Raw genomic sequence first — 19275 nt, 5'->3', positions numbered from 1 at the left:
AACATTTTAAATTGCTTTTAAATTGCTTATAGACCTTTTGGAACTGAAAATGGGACTAAACAGTACTGAAAAAATCTGTGCTGATAACTTCTTGCTCACATTTGTTACATGATAAGGGAAGAAAGCTAAGGAGAGACAGATTCTAATGTCTTTATTTTGTAACGTACTCTATACTTGCCAAAATTTCAGCACAGGGCAGAAAATAAACTATAGACTGGAGGATCCCACAAACAGCACCAGTAGATATAATAATAGACTAATAAAAAGCATAGCATGCTATTAATATTTTATATAAGATCAATCTCTTGACATTCAGGTGTGCTTATACTTAATAATGTACACAAGTACACAAATGTCTATATCCTGAAAAACAAAATAAACAGCACTTCTGCACTGTTGTCACCAGTGCATTATGATGTTTCCTTACATAGGTGCATGACATTTACAGGTGAATGTCTTGGAGAAAGGGACTATGTTGTATTGAATGAATATAAAACACTTATCATATTGTGGCTGTTGTAATTAACAAATAAAATATGGCCTTGCAGAGTGTAAGGATGCACAAAATTATAGACACATATTAAAAAAAAAATGTAAAAAGTGTAAAAAACATCTATTGACATTGATGGACATTTGTCTCTGTCATTCCTGAAAAAAACAAAAACATTGCTTATGAAAAGTATAAAAAATATTTCAGAATGTTGGTTTTATTAATGAAAGGATGCACAAATATTTTACTCTGATGGTGTAAAGAAGCCTTGCATTTCAGCAGGTGCCCGAGTAACTAAATCAGAATAAACCACCACACTCCAGCCACCCTATTGTTCTCTTCATCTGTACAAAGGGAACCTGCAACCAAAACAGACCCAGTGTCCTCGCCACGTGTGTTATTGGGATTTTCATTGTGTTGACAAGGCAGGTGGGTTAAGGCATGGCTCTGTTCTCCCTGCTGTCATCTGCACAACCCATAATCACTTGTGCTGGCATTTTGTACTGACGTGTGCTATTTGATGTGGAGACAGGAATAAGAGAGGGAAAATGCTCTCCCCATGTTTGCTCTGACTACCACATAGCCTAACTTTTGTTTGTTCTAGGCTTAGGAAACAAAGCAAAAGCATAGTTCTCATGAAGGGGGACACTGTGTGGAGCGTGAACCAGTCAGTTAGAAGGAAAAGGATTGTGTCCCCAAAGTAAACTAAAAAAACAAATTTAGTCTTTTATCATTCCCCTCTCTCAGGCCACTTGAAAATAATCATAGGTTAGTATCATAGAATATTTTGTGTTGAAAGAGACCTTTAAAGGACATCTAGTCCAACCCTTTGCAATGAGCAGGAACATCTTTAACTACCTCGGGTTATATATATATATTCTCTTTAGGTAATTTGGGGATTCAGTACACGGCAGTTTTGGGCCCTTGGTCTCTCATCTAGAATGAGATCAGCTGCACAAAGCATCTCTCTTTCCCACCCATTTTTATCTTGTGAGCAATTGCATTTATTGAAATCAACATGAAGATGACAGATCAGAGACTAAAAGTCTGTCATGTATAAAGAAATAATGGAATAGAATTGGATGAGAGAGAAGCCTTAAAGAAGGGATGGAGTGCCTGAAATCTTCCCTCCTTTCTTTTTTTCCTCCTAATCTATCAGTTGCAATATATAAATTATAATTCTCCCTTTGCCTAAATCTTGCCCTGCCTCTGTTTCCAGACCTCTGGCTGTAAGAGCACAACCATCACCATTTATAGTCATCTCCAAAGAAGGCAGATCAGACCACGTAATCACTTCCCTATGGGAATAAACAGTTGTCCTAAAAAGTGTCTTCTTAACACTCACAGGCCCATTTCACGTGGTGCTCAGAGCACAAAATTGCTGAGACAATCAGCTGGATGATCCCACCAGTTATCTCACTGTCTGCCTGCTCTCCTTTTCCATTTTCTGGCTTTGCCATAGGATGAATGCCATGGATAACAAGTCAGGGCACAAGGGCCACAGCTTTCCCTTCTTCAGGCGCACTTGTGGGCAAATTACTTTGCTGTTCCTGCATGTGGGACTCTTAATTTGATGAGCTGAGGCATCTTACATGTCCTGGCACCAGAAGTTAGTCTGTAAAGATTTCCAAAGCCAGCAAAAACTGCTGAGAGTAATAGGGATCTCCAGGCTGAATCACTAGACTCACAAAAAGCATTATTTCCACTCTGGTTTTGAGGCATTATTTCTGCATCTTCTGCTGGTATCTTAGCATCCCACCTCTCAAGTACTCTGTTGTGACATTGTTGGCTCAACAATTAAGCAAGGATTGACTTTTCCAGCAGCACATTGTGTTGACAGGAAAAAAAGCTGGTTGTTGCCACTGCTGTTTAGTTCACCTTAAAACATATCTTGTGGTCTTCATGTTAAGCTGCTTTGCAAAATCACTCTAACACATGATCAGAAGGAAGGAAGAAATACTCTGAAGCTTGTGTTTGACAAGAAACCTAATCCTTCATCTTCCTGTGTGGCTGCCCTTCTCCTTTCTCCTCTTTTTCCAGCAGCCCTCTATGCCTTTTTCTGTTTACCACATGGTGCAAAGACCAGGACTTCATCCATCTCCTTTCCAAGGTGGTGTTTGTGGTAGGAAATTCATGCCTTCAAAAATGCACACAGCTTGTGACAAAGACATATCTTCATCTAGAAGGCACCACACTGCTCTCTGTTGCTGTGTCAATGAATAATTAATAGAGTGAAATAATTATATGCAATAGATTTTACCTTCCTGTAATTTGCTACTTGTTCCCAATGTTTCTGGAAAGCAAATGACCTAGACTTGCTGAGTTCTTTTACTTTTAACCCATAGCTGGCTTACCTGGAATTGCTTTGGTTTAGATCACATTGCTTGGGCATGATATTTTAAAATATTTCAGACTGTAAGCAACTTTCTACTGAATAGTAATAAGAAGTGTTCCAGTAAATTCTGGTTAGGGTAGGAGCAGCTGCAGGGTAACAGGTTTTTGGATTAAAGGAACAATTATTTATCTGGCATAAAGGGTGCACATACTGGCTTAACCTGGCAAGGAGATGAACTTTAATATGACACTGATTTCAGTACAGTCTCACTCGTTATAAAATCTAGAGACTCATTGAAGTAAATAAATATGTAGACAGTGCTACTGTTTTCTTGACACGTATATATATATACACGTGTGCATGTGCATTGTGTGGCAGATGCCAAACAAACAGATCTACTCAGTGTTAACGCTCTTCACAAATGTACCTGACAGACCAGAAGTTGGAAAACGTTGCTTGAAAATATTTACAGGTTTCTGGAAAAAAAAAAAAAGAAAATCTACCAAAGAAAACCCAAACACACCAAAACAACACAGACCCAAAATTATTTCAGGCGTGTGGCGCCAGATTTTTGTGTTTGAGCGTATGAGCTCATTAATTGTAGCTTTGAGCTGTGTAAAAATGTGCATCAGTGCCCTTGATGTGCCCATATTTTGGTGATACATGAATTGTCTCTATATCCTGTCTAAGAAGTGGACACTAATATCTGCCCTGGAACATAATTAGAAGTCATAAAATACCCTGCTGTACTGAGTCAGGATCTCACCCATCTGGGATTGATACCAAGAGATGTTCTTTTCTGGTGCTGCTGTCAGCACAAATGTTTAAATATACCTTCAAGAGCTGAAATATTTGGAAAGAAATTCTGTTTGCCTTATGTAAGCAAGCAATAGTCTGCATTTAATGAAGGTTCATCCTTCAGTCAGTCTCTGTGAGAAGTGGAACAGAGTCACCTTAATTTTAATGTGTAAGTTGATAAAGAAAAAAGGTGTAGGATCTTGCCTAAAGTGAGCTTTTAATTGTTATTCTATTCTATTCTATTCTATTCTATTCTATTCTATTCTAATCTCATTACAGAATTTGGGTTAGAAACTTAAATTTTTAAGTGCAGCAGTGAGCTTTTGTAATTAAAAAAATTAAGGTGCTCACAGGAAAAAAGAAACTAACACAGTATTTTAAAAGATACAGTATGCTTCCTTTAAGCATGAGTGATGAGTACAGATTAATTCTGCTCTAAGAAGGTCTTCACATCATCATCCTCACATAAACCATCTGAACTCCTTCTAGTAGTGCATTGAATTATATGATATTTTGTATCACTGTCATACGCAGCTCATTCTTCTTTTTCTCATCTTTCCCCCAGGGAATAATAGTGCATGCAGTGGTAAGGTTTATTTCTTCCACAGAATTTTTTTGTTGTAGTCAGGTTGGAGAAGGCAGGTCAAAGAAAAGTGTTTTGTGCTTGGTGATAAAATATGTGTTAGTCCTTAAGATTATTTCTTTTTTTTTTTTTCCCTGGGAGTTTGTTCTACTCTCTTGAGTAGAAGAGAAAGTTTTCTCTCTTTCTCTCTCTCATACTAACTTTAAGTTAAAAGCTCAGTTTTGCCTGAGGAGTTATTGATCACAGTCTTGACTGAAAGATTTGGTGATCATTCAACAGTTTTAGACCCAGGCCAAGTAATTGCCACTCTCAAGAAATAAACAATTGCAGAGCTAACCTGAGATAAACTGATGTAGCTCAATAGATTTCAATCGTTAATATCAGCTGAGGATTTGACCTAACTTTGGAAGGAATTTATGAGTTCAAAGGTGTGGAATGCTGTTCTTGCTGCAAATCACTGCACATCCACAGTGTTCTTGCATCTTTGTAATCCTAAATACTGCTATGAGAGTTAAATTTAACATTTCTCATTAGAACCAACATCCCAGTATTTTCAAACTGTGTTTTTTTTTTTTTTTTTTAATTGTGAGTTCAATCTTATTTTTTAATCGTACTAGATTGGAGATACCTTTGTGATAATCAGTAATTTTTCCAGAACATGAAATCAAATTATATCAAATAACTATAACAAGGTATTTTGACTGTAAATCTTATGAGATCTAATATATCACTGTTCCCACACAGAAATTCCAACACATTCATTTTTCTCAAAACAATAATATTAGCCAAAGCACACACGCCCTAAGAAAAAACAAACCCAAACAAAACCAAACACAAGAGAACCACAGAATTGTTCTTCATGGTTGAGTTTGTCAAAATACAGAAGAGGAGGTTTCCCTCACTTTAATATTTCCTTTTTTTGAAGGTGGCACCTGTGTTGTCAACCCCACCGACCTGTTCTGCTCCGTTCCTGGTCGCTTGTCTCTGCTCAGCTCCACTTCCAAGTACAAAGTGACCATCGCAGAGGTAAAGAGGCGCCTTTCACCACCAGAATGCCTCAACGCCTCCCTCCTCGGAGGTATTTTGAGAAGGTAAGTCGAAGGTGAGGATAACAACCCCTAGACAATGCAGTAACTGCTGTAACTTTTTTTATTTTCAACAGATAGGCTTTATTCTTTTCCCCCTATTTGGATAGTGGTCACACTTGAGGTGAACAGAAGGGGATGGATGAGGAGGGAACACTGGGAATTTTCAGTAAATTAGCAAGTTTACATTTTTCATCAAACTGATTTTTTTTGACCTCCTCTGTTCTGTTACTCATCAGATGTAGATAGATGTTGCTTTGATTTGTTTTGAGCAAAAAAAAAAAAAAAGGAAATTCAATGTGTGGAAATTTTCACCAGACCTAGAAATCTAAATTTTTGCTGAGAAACAGTCTTAAAGCAAATAATTTTACAATAATTACAGCCCTCACTCAACAAAAAAATATAACACTCAGGTGTAGGGATACACTTTTCTTCCTTTCTCTGCATTTTTTTTTTTGAGCACAAAAAAAGAATAAACTAGTTTTACTTTTCTAATTGTGAGATACTGGGGGAGAAGCAAATAATTAGGTAAAGTTTTGCCTCTGACCCTTCACTGACCAGAGCAGACACCTGCAGAGAGCAGGAGCAGAAAGAAGGAAAGGGGCAGACTATGCCTCACATTGCAAGAGGAGGAAAAGTAGGAGGCAACTGTAATTCAGCCAGGCATATCTAAGTCACGGTGTCCCTGAGGCGTCAGCTCAGATGGCATCAGCTGCTTGAACACCCTTTGATCAAAACTAGCTGGAAAGTCATCGGCTATTTCAGTGCTGGCACTGAAGGCCACACTGATCCTTGTGCTTATACTGAAAGTCATTTTAACCAGCCTGAGACATGCAGGCACTCCAGAGCTGTCTTGAGACATCTTGCAGAAAAATGACTATAGACCATAAATTGTTTTCAAGGCATAAGTCCCATTCAACTGCCTCTATGGGCATTGGAATCCAAAATCTACATTCACTAAAATTTTCCCTTCTATTTGTTTCATCCTGGAGAAACCTTCAGCTAATTTTAATTTTAAATATTCGTGCTACAGATTGCATCAATACAGTGCAAGCTATTGTGGATTCAAGGGCATTGACTTGAATGTGGGGGCTCACTTCTCTCTTCTGTTAAAATCTTTGAATGATCCCCACAGGTTTTTGACCCAGACTAAATATCTCCTCTCCCAGATTAACCCTGGTTCAGGACTTTGCAAAAGCCAGGGACTCCTCCCTGTCTGCAGTTTGGATGTGCTAATTCAGTTTTATGAATCAGGGAGAGCAGTGGAACAGATTTGGTCAGTTTGTAACTGAGGGTTTCACAGCTAGGGAACAGGCTCAAACACTTCTTATTTGACCAGGAAAGATGTAAGAAAACAAAATCTCGTTGATTCTTTGCCTAAGACCTTAAAGGCTTGTTTTTTGCATCCTGTCAGCAGTCACTGGTTACCTATTTTCCCAAATAGCTTGCTTTGGGAATAAAGTGTTCTTCTGTATAAAGGAAAAATTCTTTTCAGAATTGGCCAAAGTTGTGGTATTTTTTAATGCATTAAAAAAGACATCCAAATGGTGATATTCCATGTTTGGTTTCTTCCTCTGCCTGAAGGAACTTGAACATGAACCTCAAAATGTTTATTCAATTAGTTTTGCAATTCAGTGATTACTTTTTTTAAACTGAGGGCCCCTCAATCTTGTTTGGGGTTAATTATGTATTTCTTGTACAAAAAGCAAAGGTCTAGACTCTTATCTAATTAATGGACATGTCATTCATTTGGGATGGTAGGTATCAGGGTTCCAGTCACTGTTTCATTAATTGTTTAAGCATTTTAACATTGTTTATTTGCTGTCAGCTGACTGCTGCAACTGTTTGAAAGATACAGGTTAAAATTCCCTCAGGCTGAGGACGAATTTGAACCTACATCTGCTGCATAAGTGGATTTGTCTGAAATGCCTCAAACACTGAGGTGCTGCAGAAAAGCAGCTGGGACACACCAGGACCTATTTTGTGGGAAGAGTGGGATGTAGGTATTTGGCATAGGGGCACAGACAACCAATGATGGATGAGATTTTAGCTTCAGCATTTCCTATTCCCTTGGCCTTCTTACTTGTGAGTTTTGGGCTTTTTAGGCAACATTTCTAAATACCCAGATCTCTACTTAAATTATGGAGGGACAGTTAGAGCTGGTTTCCACATAGACATCTACTTTTAAGTAGCTATCTGGCTTGCTTTAATAGCCAGACAAGCCAGACAGTAAAGTTCACTCATTGTGAATATCTGTTTAATCTAATTCTAGAGAGTCATGTTTTCTCTCTAATTTGTCTTTGGAGCCTGGCTTGGCTAAATCAGATATAAATGTTTGCACTGTCAATATTTACATTTAGTCACTGTAACCCAGGTGCCATGCCCAAATCGGGACACTGGGATTCACTAGGTGGAAACTGCCTGAAGATCTGATGCCCCCATGACAGGCATTAAAACCTTTAACTCTGCCAAAGAGCCGATGTTAAAGAATCATTTAGAGCAAGCAGGAAATTAGGAATACAGCTCCGAAATATTTCCCATGGATGTCACTACTGTGGGCATTACCCCACATATTCGTTAATGAAGCGTGTACAATTTCTAGGCTTATATTAACATGGGGGAAAGGTGCAGAATAAAGACAAATATATCTCTTTCCTGCTGTTCTCTCATGACAGAGCAAAATCCAAGAACGGAGGACGCTGCTTGCGAGAAAAATTAGACAGACTTGGACTAAATTTACCTGCAGGAAGAAGAAAAGCAGCAAATGTCACACTCCTGACTTCCCTGGTAGAAGGTAGGGTCTCTAATATTGCAATGTAATATAACTATAATTAAAATGTTTCATGGCATGCAACCCTTTTCAGCCATAGGGTTAAATTCCATGATCCGTATTTTGTATAAAGAGACCTGACTTGCCTAAAGCCACAGAAAGAGTGAGTGGCAGAATGGAAGTTTACTCTTAGATATCTTGGCTCCTAGCAAGTGTCTTGGTCCTGCAGTTTCCTCAGCATTGATTTCTGCTTACAAATTGATGTTCTGAGTGTTCTTGTGAGGGAGATGAATGTCTTATACTAACTCTGTAAGTAGGTTTGTTTATCCTTTTTTTTTTTTAACTTATGAATTTCCTGGAGCTGGTCCAAAAATGTGATGATTTTTTTTTTCTCCCATAAGAAAGCATAATATTTAGACAAGCCTTTTCCCCACACACATAAATGAATGAAATCTGCTTTCAGATAATATCTAGACAGGCTCAGGAGATTCTTTCTTGGCCTTTATTTGTTGTTTAAATATCATTCACCAAATACTGCCAGGTTCTTCAAACCTTCAGCTGGGAGATGCAGGTTCAAACCCCTCAGGCAAAGGGAAGAAACTCTACCTGCATCTCTTCTGTTCTGGGTGAATCCACTAAATACCCAGTTTGTTGTTTGGCTGTGAGATGCAGCTCTGGGAATTTCAGATCCCTCCTCCTTGATGCTGAGAGAACTCAGCTCATCCTAAAGGTCAATACCTTCTACAATCATAGCCTGAAAGGTCCATACAGATCTAGGCAAGTAGGCTGAGGTCTCAGCACGTATTATCGGAGAATTACAGAATTACAGAAGGATTGAGGCTGGAAGACACCTCTGGTGATCTCCTAGACCAATCCCCCTGCTCCAAGCAGGGTCAATTAGAAGAGCTTGCTCAGAACTTTGTGAGTTTTTTATTATCCTAAGGGATGGAGACTCTTCAAGGCAGAAATAACATTGAATCCTCAACATTGGAGGTTTTCAGCAGCTGTGACAAGGGACTGAAATTTTCAGGGGTCACTGGGCACAGGGAAGTTGAGTGGGGCTGCTCTGAAATACAGGTGTGTCCATATCACATCTGCTTACAAGAGGAAGTTCTCATGGAATTACAGTCTTAGAAAAGGTACCAAGTTAGAGGAGCAAGGGCTGTTCCCACCTTCAGGCATCTCGGGTCAGGGCAGAATAAACACAGCTGTGTTTTATTAGTAAACAGAGCAATGGCTTTAAGCTGAAATCTGAAATTAGGAAGAAATTCTTGCCTGTGAGGATGGTGAGGCCCTGGCACAGGATGCCTAGAGAAGCTGTGCCTGCCCCTGGATCCCTGGAAGTGCCCAAGGCCAGGCTGGACAGGGCTTGGAGCAACCTGGGATAGCAGAAGGTGTCCCTGCCCATGGCAGGGTGTGGAGCTGGTTGATCTTTAAAGTTTCTTCCAACCCAGACCATTCCATGGTTCTGGGATTCTATGTGACCAGCTATTCATTCATCAGAAGAGACTGAGAGGGAGGTACCTGTCTGACAACTGCTGGCCTGGGGCTGATGGCTGAGAACCTTTACTGTAAGCCAGGGTGAGATTCCTGCTTCCCAGAAATGCAGCTGTACCCACCTCCCTGCCTTTATTCAAAGCCAGTAACAAACCTGCTATCAAACCTATGATGTTGCTTCTGTTCTTGGATTGCCTTGCTGTGAGTCCTAAAGATAAATACTGATGTGCCTGAGCTCACTTTGGCAGAGACCTCTGTGCCTGGGTATGCTAATAGTGAATTTTATCCAATGGAATTTTTGGGAATGGCACCACTGTGTTAAAATTCCAACAGAAAACTAAGTGAAGCTCATTTCCTGTCTGTGTAACCAATTTCTGGCCAAACTTCGAGATGCTTGTTGAATTCTTGGTGGTATAAGCTGCTCTCACTTTGGACATGCAGATATTCCTTACAGGTGGAACTAACTTACAGCACAGTTTCTTCAAGGAAAACCATCCTTCAATGGTTCCTGCTGCTGGAGGAGGCAGAAATGGAAGGACACAGGCTTATTCTGTGGTTTAGAGAATCCAACGAGAAGGCAACATGAGCTTTTTCTGTGTGATAGCAATACAGAAATTGAAATAATAATAATAATTTGTTAGTTTTATTTATTTAAATCTCAAAAATATCAGGTACACTTTGTGTACCTCTCATAGGAACCCAGGATTGTGTCACTCTTGACTTTAGATGGTTCTAAATTTATTATTATTAAAGGTCCTCACAGTCTTCAATATATTGAGCTTTTAATATCTCTTTAAGGTAAAAGCATCTTGAATATCTATGTGATACAAGATAAGGCAAAATTAGTTGCATTATTGACCAAAACCAAGTCAAAAATCTCTGGCATGACTCATACTTCTCTTCCTCTAAAATGTACTGAAATCATTGAGTTTTGGGGAGTCTGTTAAGCTCAAGGAGGAACTGAAATTTATTTCTGGGCTGTGGTTGTCACATTAAGGTCCAGACTTTATGAAAATTATTCTGTGGCCTCCTGTTTTCTGCAAATTTTTTTTCTCTTTGGAGTTCTGCTCTGCTGCAGGATGCTTACTGCTGGCTTGATCAAGTCTCATCTTTAGAGAGTCTTTGGTAGGGACATCTGCGGCCCAAAATAAGAATTGTTTGACAGATCAGTTCTGTTCTCTTTGTCATGCACATAAATCAGCACAACGAGGGGAAAGGCAGACAGGGAGGGTGAAGTCAGTGTTGCAGGACTCTCCTGAGCAGTTTGGGGACACATCTTTGTGTAACCTGCAGGCGAGGGATGCCCTCTAGTGCCTGGACTAGATGGAGGGAAAGGTCATTTTTCTTACGAACATATTAGCTGTAAAATAAAGGCTCCTAGCATAAATACTAGTATTTCCAAAGCTAAGCTTGACTGCATGCTCAAAAGAGTCAAAAGCTTCTCCAGTGGGAGCAAGGAAGGATGTGAAAAGAGGGGATGTGTCCCCTTCTGTTTGAATGGGTCACTTACAAAACATACATGTGATTGCAGATGCAGGTTAAAGCAGTGCATGAATGATTTTTAAACCATCAGATTAAAAAAAAAAAAGCAAATTCTAGAGTTTGTTTTTCTGTCAAACCTGATTAGGATGCTAAATTTCCTAGACACAGAATTAATGACATTCATCATTTGGGGACCAAAACTCTTGAGAAAAATAGGTCAGTGGTTTCTTTTTTCATCGTGCTCTCAACTATCACACTTCTCCCCCACCAGCCTTTGTTTAAATATCCTTCCACTTGTTCCTTCTCTCTTCTCACCCTACAAATAGAATAAACTTTCCTTCCACCTCCCGCCTGTCCCTCCTCCCCCTGAGTAACATTTCTGCTGGGTAGAGCATCCGGAGGAGGCACAGCCGAGGAGAGAGTGGGAGGTTCAGATGCTGAGTGTCCCTCTCCTGGGGACACGGCTCCTGCCTTCCCTCTGCATAGGAGCAGCTCTCACACTTGCTGGCCCCGGGGGACCCTCACGCCACTCCTTGCACCTGCCCACAGAAACCTTTCGAGGTGCTGCTCTCCCCACCGAGGCTTTCCAGAGCTGTCCCTGCCAATTCTGCTCCAGCACTTGTCCTTTTTCCATCTTGCAAAGCTCTCTGGTCAATTGTCAAACTGCAGAGCAGAGGCAGCGCTGCCAGGAGCTGTAGAGCTGGGTTTAAGGAGAGTCCAATATTCCCAACATCTGCTCTTTATCTCGGCAAGAGGAACGAGCTGGGGGTGTCACACACGGGGAAATTGTATTTTAGGTTGAATTTAGATTGAAACAAGGCAAGTAACTAGAAAAGTCAGGGGATTTAGTGGTTTCTACCTTTATCATGATTCCTACCCTGATGTAAATAACAGGTAGGCAGAAGATGGGAAATCTAAGGTTAAATAAAAAAGTCTAGTTCATCCACATTTCCAACATTTACACATTTTCTCCCAAAGTAAATGTTTGTCCGAATTATGCTGTAGAAAAAGAAAAAACATGTTCTATGACATTTCGTATAAACTACTTTCCCCCACCAAGCAGACTTAATCCTACTGTACAGTAATCAAAGGGACATCTACTCTCAAAAAAATAAGTATATCACAGTACACTTCTAAGTGTCAAATCATCATTTGGTCCTGGTTTAAAATTGCATCTTTGCTCAACAATGAGATAGGAGAACTTATGCTTTGCAGAGTGTTCTCAAGTCCAAATTTTTATTTTAATTTAGAATTTGTAGTTATAATTCAGGATGCTTACTCCTTATAGTATATGCATGCTTATATGAATAACTATGCATAGCTCTAACATGCATTTTTAGTATAAGTGAGCTTTCCATTTCCAGCAAAAAATATTTTCAATTTTAATTTAAAGTATTTTAATTATTACTTCATGAAAAACAGTAATTACATTTGTATCTACATTTTAACCAATCTATATCCATGAAGAGATAAGTAATTTTGTTTCTATTTGCTCAAATGGTTTTATATCACAATCACAATCCCAGCTCCAGACAGGTTTTATACTTTTGACTACTTTTCTCAGATTATCAGAACAGTTTAGTACAATTTTCTCAGCTCTAGCAAATAATATAAACCAACTTTGTAAATATGAATTTTAATGACAATTCACATTTTCATTCCCTTTTTTCTAACAGTAAGTGGATACATTCACATTTCAGTCACTTAGTTGTTGATTGTGTTAAATGAGTGCCTACATTTCAACACAAAAAGCTCTGCTCTCTTGAAGAAACCAAGACTTTTCCAATGGCTAAATATTTAAATTCTTTGCTATCTATATTCCTTGTTACTGGGACTGACTGGGACCATGCTGAAGCTGTCTGGAGAAGTGTAATTCCACCTGATGACAGCTACAAAGGGTTTGACTTTTGTTTTCTTTCCATACTGGAATGAAGATAAACCTATAAAGTATTATAACAGAATTTAGTTTTAAAGAAAACCTGGTCCTCTTCTGAGATAGATTTACTCTGTAAGACTTTATTTAAGGAAGATTAAAAGCATATCTGAAATAGACATTTTGAAACTACTCTACAGAAATGTAAAAGCTATGGCTTAAATTTGTGCTCTTTCTCACCCATGAAGAAGTCCGGGATAGATGTTTCAAATATAAAGCGATCAGTCAGCTCTATAACTTTTCATTCTGATTCTTTATTAAGTTATCACTGAAATACATTTTGTTTTTACTGAAAATTATTTTACTTTTCTAGAAGCTGCAAACTAAGTGGAAACTGTTTCTCCTTTCAGCTCAGAGATACTGACTGCTTGTTAATGTCTTCATTCGTTTTAGGAATATGGGAAATCATGTTAAAAAAATCCAAAGAAAGCAGATGATTTTGACTAAAATATTCAATTTTAGCTGTAAAGCTTTACAGCTGCAGAGGTTGTAGCTGGCTGGTATCAGCAAACAGATTGCCTGGGAGTGGTGCATGGATTTTGTCAGTACCTGAATAAACTGGGGCAGATAAACACACAGTAAAGCAATTTCTTGTGGAATCAAAAGGTGTTTTTCCATGAAAACTCCAGTGGTAGAAGGGGAGACAATAATATCTCAAAAGGGAGAGAATGGAGTTGAAGTAGAGGTCAGTGCATGCAGTTTCTTATTCCTTATACTGTCCCTGGCACAGGACCACTGTTTCCATGGAACTTCTCCTCTTCCTTGGCTTAACCAAGCCTTGCTGAGGATGGGATTCATCTCCCCATCTTCATTGCCGTTGCACCTTCTCATGTCAGATCATAGTAAACAGGGAGAAATCAGCACTTCTGGGTTTAATGATTTAATTTAATTATTAAATGAAGTTAAATTAATAATTAAACATTTTGTCATGTTGCTCAGAATATCTGTGGAATTTCCATAGCTGGAAACATTCAAGTCTTGTCTTGGAAAAGCCTTGAATAATCTCATCTAAGGCAATGCTGTCAGCAGAAGGTGACTTCCTGAGTTCTAATCTAGACTTTCCATAATTCCTCTGATTCCCTTTTGCCTTCTACTCTAGTATTGGATGATACATGCTTCAAGTGCTACTTTGTCTCCATTGACTTGAAAGTATTAAGTCAGACATCAATATTGACATTTAATCTGATGAATTCCACTGCAGATATTCTCAAAGCGAGGAGCTGCATGTCCTGTATCCCTCCTGACAGCATCAGCCTTTTGAACTTCAAAGAGCCAGAGTCCAATGCCACTTCTCCTGATGGAAATCAAACACACAACTATGAAAAAAAAAGAAAAGTGAAAAACCCACAACCTCTGAACTCCAAAACTATTCTGGAGCACATCTCTGTTAGTCACTCATGCAGATGTGCTTCAACATATGCTTCTGGTAGCTGACCTATTTCTTCTTTCTGCAATGAGATAAGTGTCATCTGGAAATGCCTATTTCCCACCAGGCAAAGACTAACTTAGGCACAGCTGTTCACAATCCAGGCAGCTGCTTTTGATCAGATAAATCCCACACCGAGGTTGTCAGAGTCACAGCGTGCAGGTCAGAGTGTTCAGTAAACCCTAAAATTAAATTCTGGATTCTCTAAGCTAGTGAAGAGGGTCCTGTCCTTCCAGAGGCATTTGGCAGCCAGCACAGAGTTGTATTCTTGTGTTCAGTCTTTGTAGTGAGGTAGAGAGGTGCTCAGTGCAACTCTCCTCTTCATTATCTTCCCTTATTGTTTTGACTGGTCAGTTTTGTTTAATGGAAACAGTAAATTTTAATCCTTCTGGAAACAAGATTATTTATTGAGTTCTCCAGTGGGGTCTGCTCTTCTCTGGTGTGGGGCTTAACCTCTAGGCAAATGTACTGGAATGTGTGTTACTCCCAAGGGTCTTTCCTAGGGTAGAGGGCTCTTCTTCCGTTAGACACAGGCAGTGAAGCACCAAAGACTGACTCAGTTCTTCAAAGTTGTTTATTCCTACTTTCTGCTCTTTTCCATACCTTGAATATTGACGACGAACAGGGCTTGCAAAATTGGGCAGCCGCCCAATACTCACTGGTGGCAAGACAGGGCCAAGTGTCTTGGCCAGTATTTTCTCCTGAGAGGGACATCCTTCCATCTGATGAGAGGAATATCCTTCCTATCTTCTGTCTGGCATCAACTGATGGCTAAACAAATATTAACAGGCCAGTTGGGCTGAAATCTGTAACTGACTTGGGAATGACTGTCTACAGAAGTGACTTGCTAATGTTTGAGGGTTTTTTTTAAAAATGTAATAAATTCTGTAACAATAACAACAACAATATAATGATGATGATAATAATAACCCTAAGAAATGACTGACCCATTTTGTTTGACCGCAGGGGAAGCACTACATTTGGCCAGAGATTTCGGCTACACCTGTGAAACAGAGTTCCCTGCCAAGGCAGTAGGAGAGCACATTGCCAGACAGCACATGGAACAGAAAGAGCAGACAGCGAGGAAAAAGATGATCCTAGCGACGAAGTAAGGAGGGAGGGGAAGTGAAAAAAGAAATCGGTCTGTCACTTCTCCATGTTGGATCTGTGGGCTGGGGGAGGGAGGAGTGGGAGTATGGAGCTGGGATTGTGGTGACTGCTATCACAAACAGTGCTCACTGGCTGCGGGTGAGTGAGATCCTCCTCGGAGATGCTGAAAGAGGAACCTTATTTACTGCAGTGGTGTTTTAGTGGCTGTGCTCTCATTGCCTGTGGTTAAGGGGGCATGTACATCTTCCCAGATGCTTTGGTTTAGATGAGAACAGAGGATATTAAGAGGTACAGAGGTAAGATCTGTGGGATGGAAGCTGGCTTTGTCTCCTGTTTGTGTGTGAGCAGGAGATCTGAGCCTTTGCTGAAGTCTGGTTACTGTTGGATAATTATCATTAGTCTGCTGAGGGAGAGCTAGTTTGCAGGACCGATCCTCTCTGGATGCAAACTGCAAGAGCTCCCCTGAAGTCAAAGGCACTAGAACAATGTACAACAGCAGGGGAGCTTTGCTAAAGACATTAAAGACACAAAGAGGCATCAGACTTCACTCTAAACAAGCCACTCGTCTCCCCGGAGCAGTAACATCATGTTAGGATAACATTTCATCTAGGTTAATTAGCCTTGACGAGGGAAGAATTAGCCTTCATGAGCCATGGGAAACAGGAATAAATAGTCTGTGTGGAGTAGGGCAGACCTGCCCTAGGTGTGTGGTCTGACTGTGTGGGGTAACCTTGAACACATTCACAGTCTTGCTGTGCTTACTGCAGTGTCATATTTGAGGCTGAAGTAGAGCTGAGACCACAAATCTGAGCTCTCAAATAATCCCCTCCATGTTGGAAGTGTTTGAAAACCCTTCCAGGCTGTGATATATTCAACAGGGAGTAATTTCCCTGTACTAGGGGAAAGGGCTGGATTGTCCTTTGTATTCTAATGTCCTGCTTTGGCAAGATTCCCCATCCTATCAGCTAAAAGCACCAGGAAATTGCACAGGGAGGTCTGTCAATAATAGGAAGGCCACATCCCACTGCAGTCAGAGCTGGTAACAGGGACAGATGGGTCAATGTGTGTGTTACTACTGCCCTCTCCTGCCTGCAAGGAGAACAGAGATTCCCAGTCCTGCCCAGGTGTTCAGGAGACACAGGTCCATGACATCACAATATCAGCATGGCATTTCCTGGCCATGCTTCCACGTGTCTGATGCAAAGAGCTCTAGACAAGCATCACGACTTTCCACTACTCACCAGCCATACCAAAACTCTAGGCTGGCAATTTCAGCAATTCTACAACTTCCCTGACTCATGGGCTTGTGAGTGCTGACACCAGAAAAAGCAGGGGATTATTATGCTGCTACCAAAACCGACACAGAAATTCCAGGGTGGTAAGATCACTCGTGGAAAGCTTTGTCTGTGGAAAGAGCTGGAGTGCCACTGTCTGTGTGTGTTGCTGCTGCCCACTGTGGGACAGGGCCAGAAGCCCACAGAAGTGTTCACATGTGTGGTCTTGAGGAAAAATAAGGGGAAAGAACAAAGTTATTTCCACAATCCTCAGGATATAGGTGATGAGGGGAAACAAGTGGAAAGGGTAAAATTATTTCCACAGTTTTTCATATCTAGGTGTACTTCCATTACAGATTTAGACATCTGAATTCATTGGCCTCAATTCAGCTGCCAAAACACATGCACACACTGCCATTTGAGTTGAACTGGGTTATCCAGTTTGGCCATGAGCTGCTGCTCCAGTGGCACACAGATCTCTTTTTGTTACTGTGTTGTATTTGCCAGTGGATATGGATGTCTTGGGTATTACAAATCTACATGTGTGTAATGAAACAAAGCCCTAAATGTCTACAGTGATGAAGGCTCCAGTGTCCAGTAGGAGCTCCCAGGCCTCCTTTGACATCAAGGGCATCCAGACTTTATAATCAAGCAATCCATCCACCCTGAGTGGAAGCAGTTCAGCTGCCCTGTACAGAACTGTGGCCAGTGAAAACTAAAAACTGATGCTTTAGATGCCAACAGCCAACACATGGAGGCCACTGAGTTTAAGTTACTCTTTTCATTGTCCTGCTCAGCCCTACCTGGTCTGAGGCCATGCTGATAGAATTACAGAGAACAAAGACAGGACCGCTGTCCATCATGGAACAAATCACATTCATTTTGTTAAACTGCTTCATCTTCCAAAGCTACCTCATGGAAATGGTCTCTCACATTTGCAAACTCAGGACCTGCCTGGGACAGTGCAAATTGATGCAACAGGATGGTGCCATGGTCTGTTCTAACAGTTTTATGGACTAGACAATGAAGAATGAGAGCTCTACTTAATGATTGTCGTGGGAAGAAGAGAAGATTGGGCTGTGTAGCTACTGTTCACTGCTGAACACAAGTGTCAGCAATGGCAGGATGGGAGAGAAACAGGTTGAAAAAGAGCTGAAAGGGCCAGAAAGGCATAAGCAATGAGAGAAACCAGTCTCCTACTATTCTCTTTCTTTCCACTCACCTCCTTTGACTAAGCAGATGATTGTCTGGGCAAGTGGATGGTTTTCTGGACCGACCAAAATGCCCCAAAGAAAGACTGAATTGTCACAATTCTGGCCAAAGGGTACTGATATTGGCCTGTCAATCCTAGAAATGTAAAAAAGGTTTCAGGATACATATTCAATTCATGTAGAAATAGAAAAAAAAACAGTGGGACCTGGTTTTAATAGGGTCTTTAAACATAGGTCAATTTGCCTTGCAGAGGCATGGGAGAGCCTGAAAGGTTTTACAGCAGGGGACAGAACCTGACCAGTTTGCAGCTTGGACAGTTGCAACACTGCTGAAGGCTGTGTCAACTATTCCAGTTGCTGGAGAGGCACAGCATCCCACAGGAAACATCCCAGTGTTTCACAGCACAAGGTCTTCCATATGATCAGAGGGACAGATGCACCCACATTTACACAGACCAAACCAGAATACTGTGATCAACAATTTTATTGTGGAATTGATTACAGCCAGCACAGACTAATCAGCATCTGGCTCATGACACTTCTCTGATGTCTGGTCCTTGGATACCTGGCAACTCTGCCACTCTCGGAATAAATCAGATTAGTGGGGTCACATTTGCCCCACTCTTGTACTCAACACCAGGCATTTGCTTTGGCCACTGGTAGGGATCATGGCCTCCATGGGTGCTGCATCCCGGGTTTGGGTTTAGAATAGGGGTTCACATGGGCTCTTGTTTTGACCCAGTACAGAATTTTTTCTCTTTTTCCAGTCATATCCTGGATCATCTCACCATGTATCACAAATCATTAGACGTCTCCTAGGCAGGAGTGACCAGGACTATTTTTATTAATCTGTGTCCCTCTAGGACAGCACAACCATCTTCCTTTGCTTTTCAAAATCACAGTTTAACTCAGCAAAAAACTGCCAACCCCTCTCCCTGTCACTACCCCAGGTGATATTTTACTGGTAGTGGAGGCTCTGAGACACCATTTTGCCTAGAAATCCCCTTGAAAAAAAAAGTAGGTTACTGCCTTTTACAGGTTTTCATGTATAATAAAAAAGTTTTTTTTCTTTTCTTTCAATCTGCCAACATTCAGTAAAGACTTTTGACACGTGAAGATAGAAGGGAACTTAATTGCACACATGGTTCTGACACTTTCCTTTGTTAAAATAAAAGAACTTTTAAGATGAACTTTTTCAACAGGTAGAAAGTAGAGGTTGGAGGAAGGAGAGACGAGCAGTGCTGACAGGGCCGACTGGGGATAGTGGATTGTTTAGAAGCC

At 40.5% G+C, this 19275-nt stretch overlaps 1 protein-coding gene across 1 annotated transcript in view; it reads left to right on the top strand.

Annotated features, from left to right (window-relative positions):
- Positions 1-19275, top strand: part of TFAP2D (transcription factor AP-2 delta) — a 47014-nt gene that overhangs the window by 11877 nt on the left and 15862 nt on the right. The window contains 3 exon segments of the mRNA XM_054004801.1: positions 5132-5297; positions 7967-8085; positions 15366-15507. Of these exon segments, the coding sequence (XP_053860776.1) occupies positions 5132-5297; positions 7967-8085; positions 15366-15507 (427 nt within the window).

The sequence above is a fragment of the Vidua macroura genome, unplaced genomic scaffold, assembly GCF_024509145.1.
Source record: "Vidua macroura isolate BioBank_ID:100142 unplaced genomic scaffold, ASM2450914v1 whyUn_scaffold_123, whole genome shotgun sequence".
Taxonomy (NCBI): domain Eukaryota; kingdom Metazoa; phylum Chordata; class Aves; order Passeriformes; family Viduidae; genus Vidua; species Vidua macroura.
Note: the sequence above shows the minus strand (reverse complement) of the source record. Positions and strands in the feature narration are given on the sequence as shown.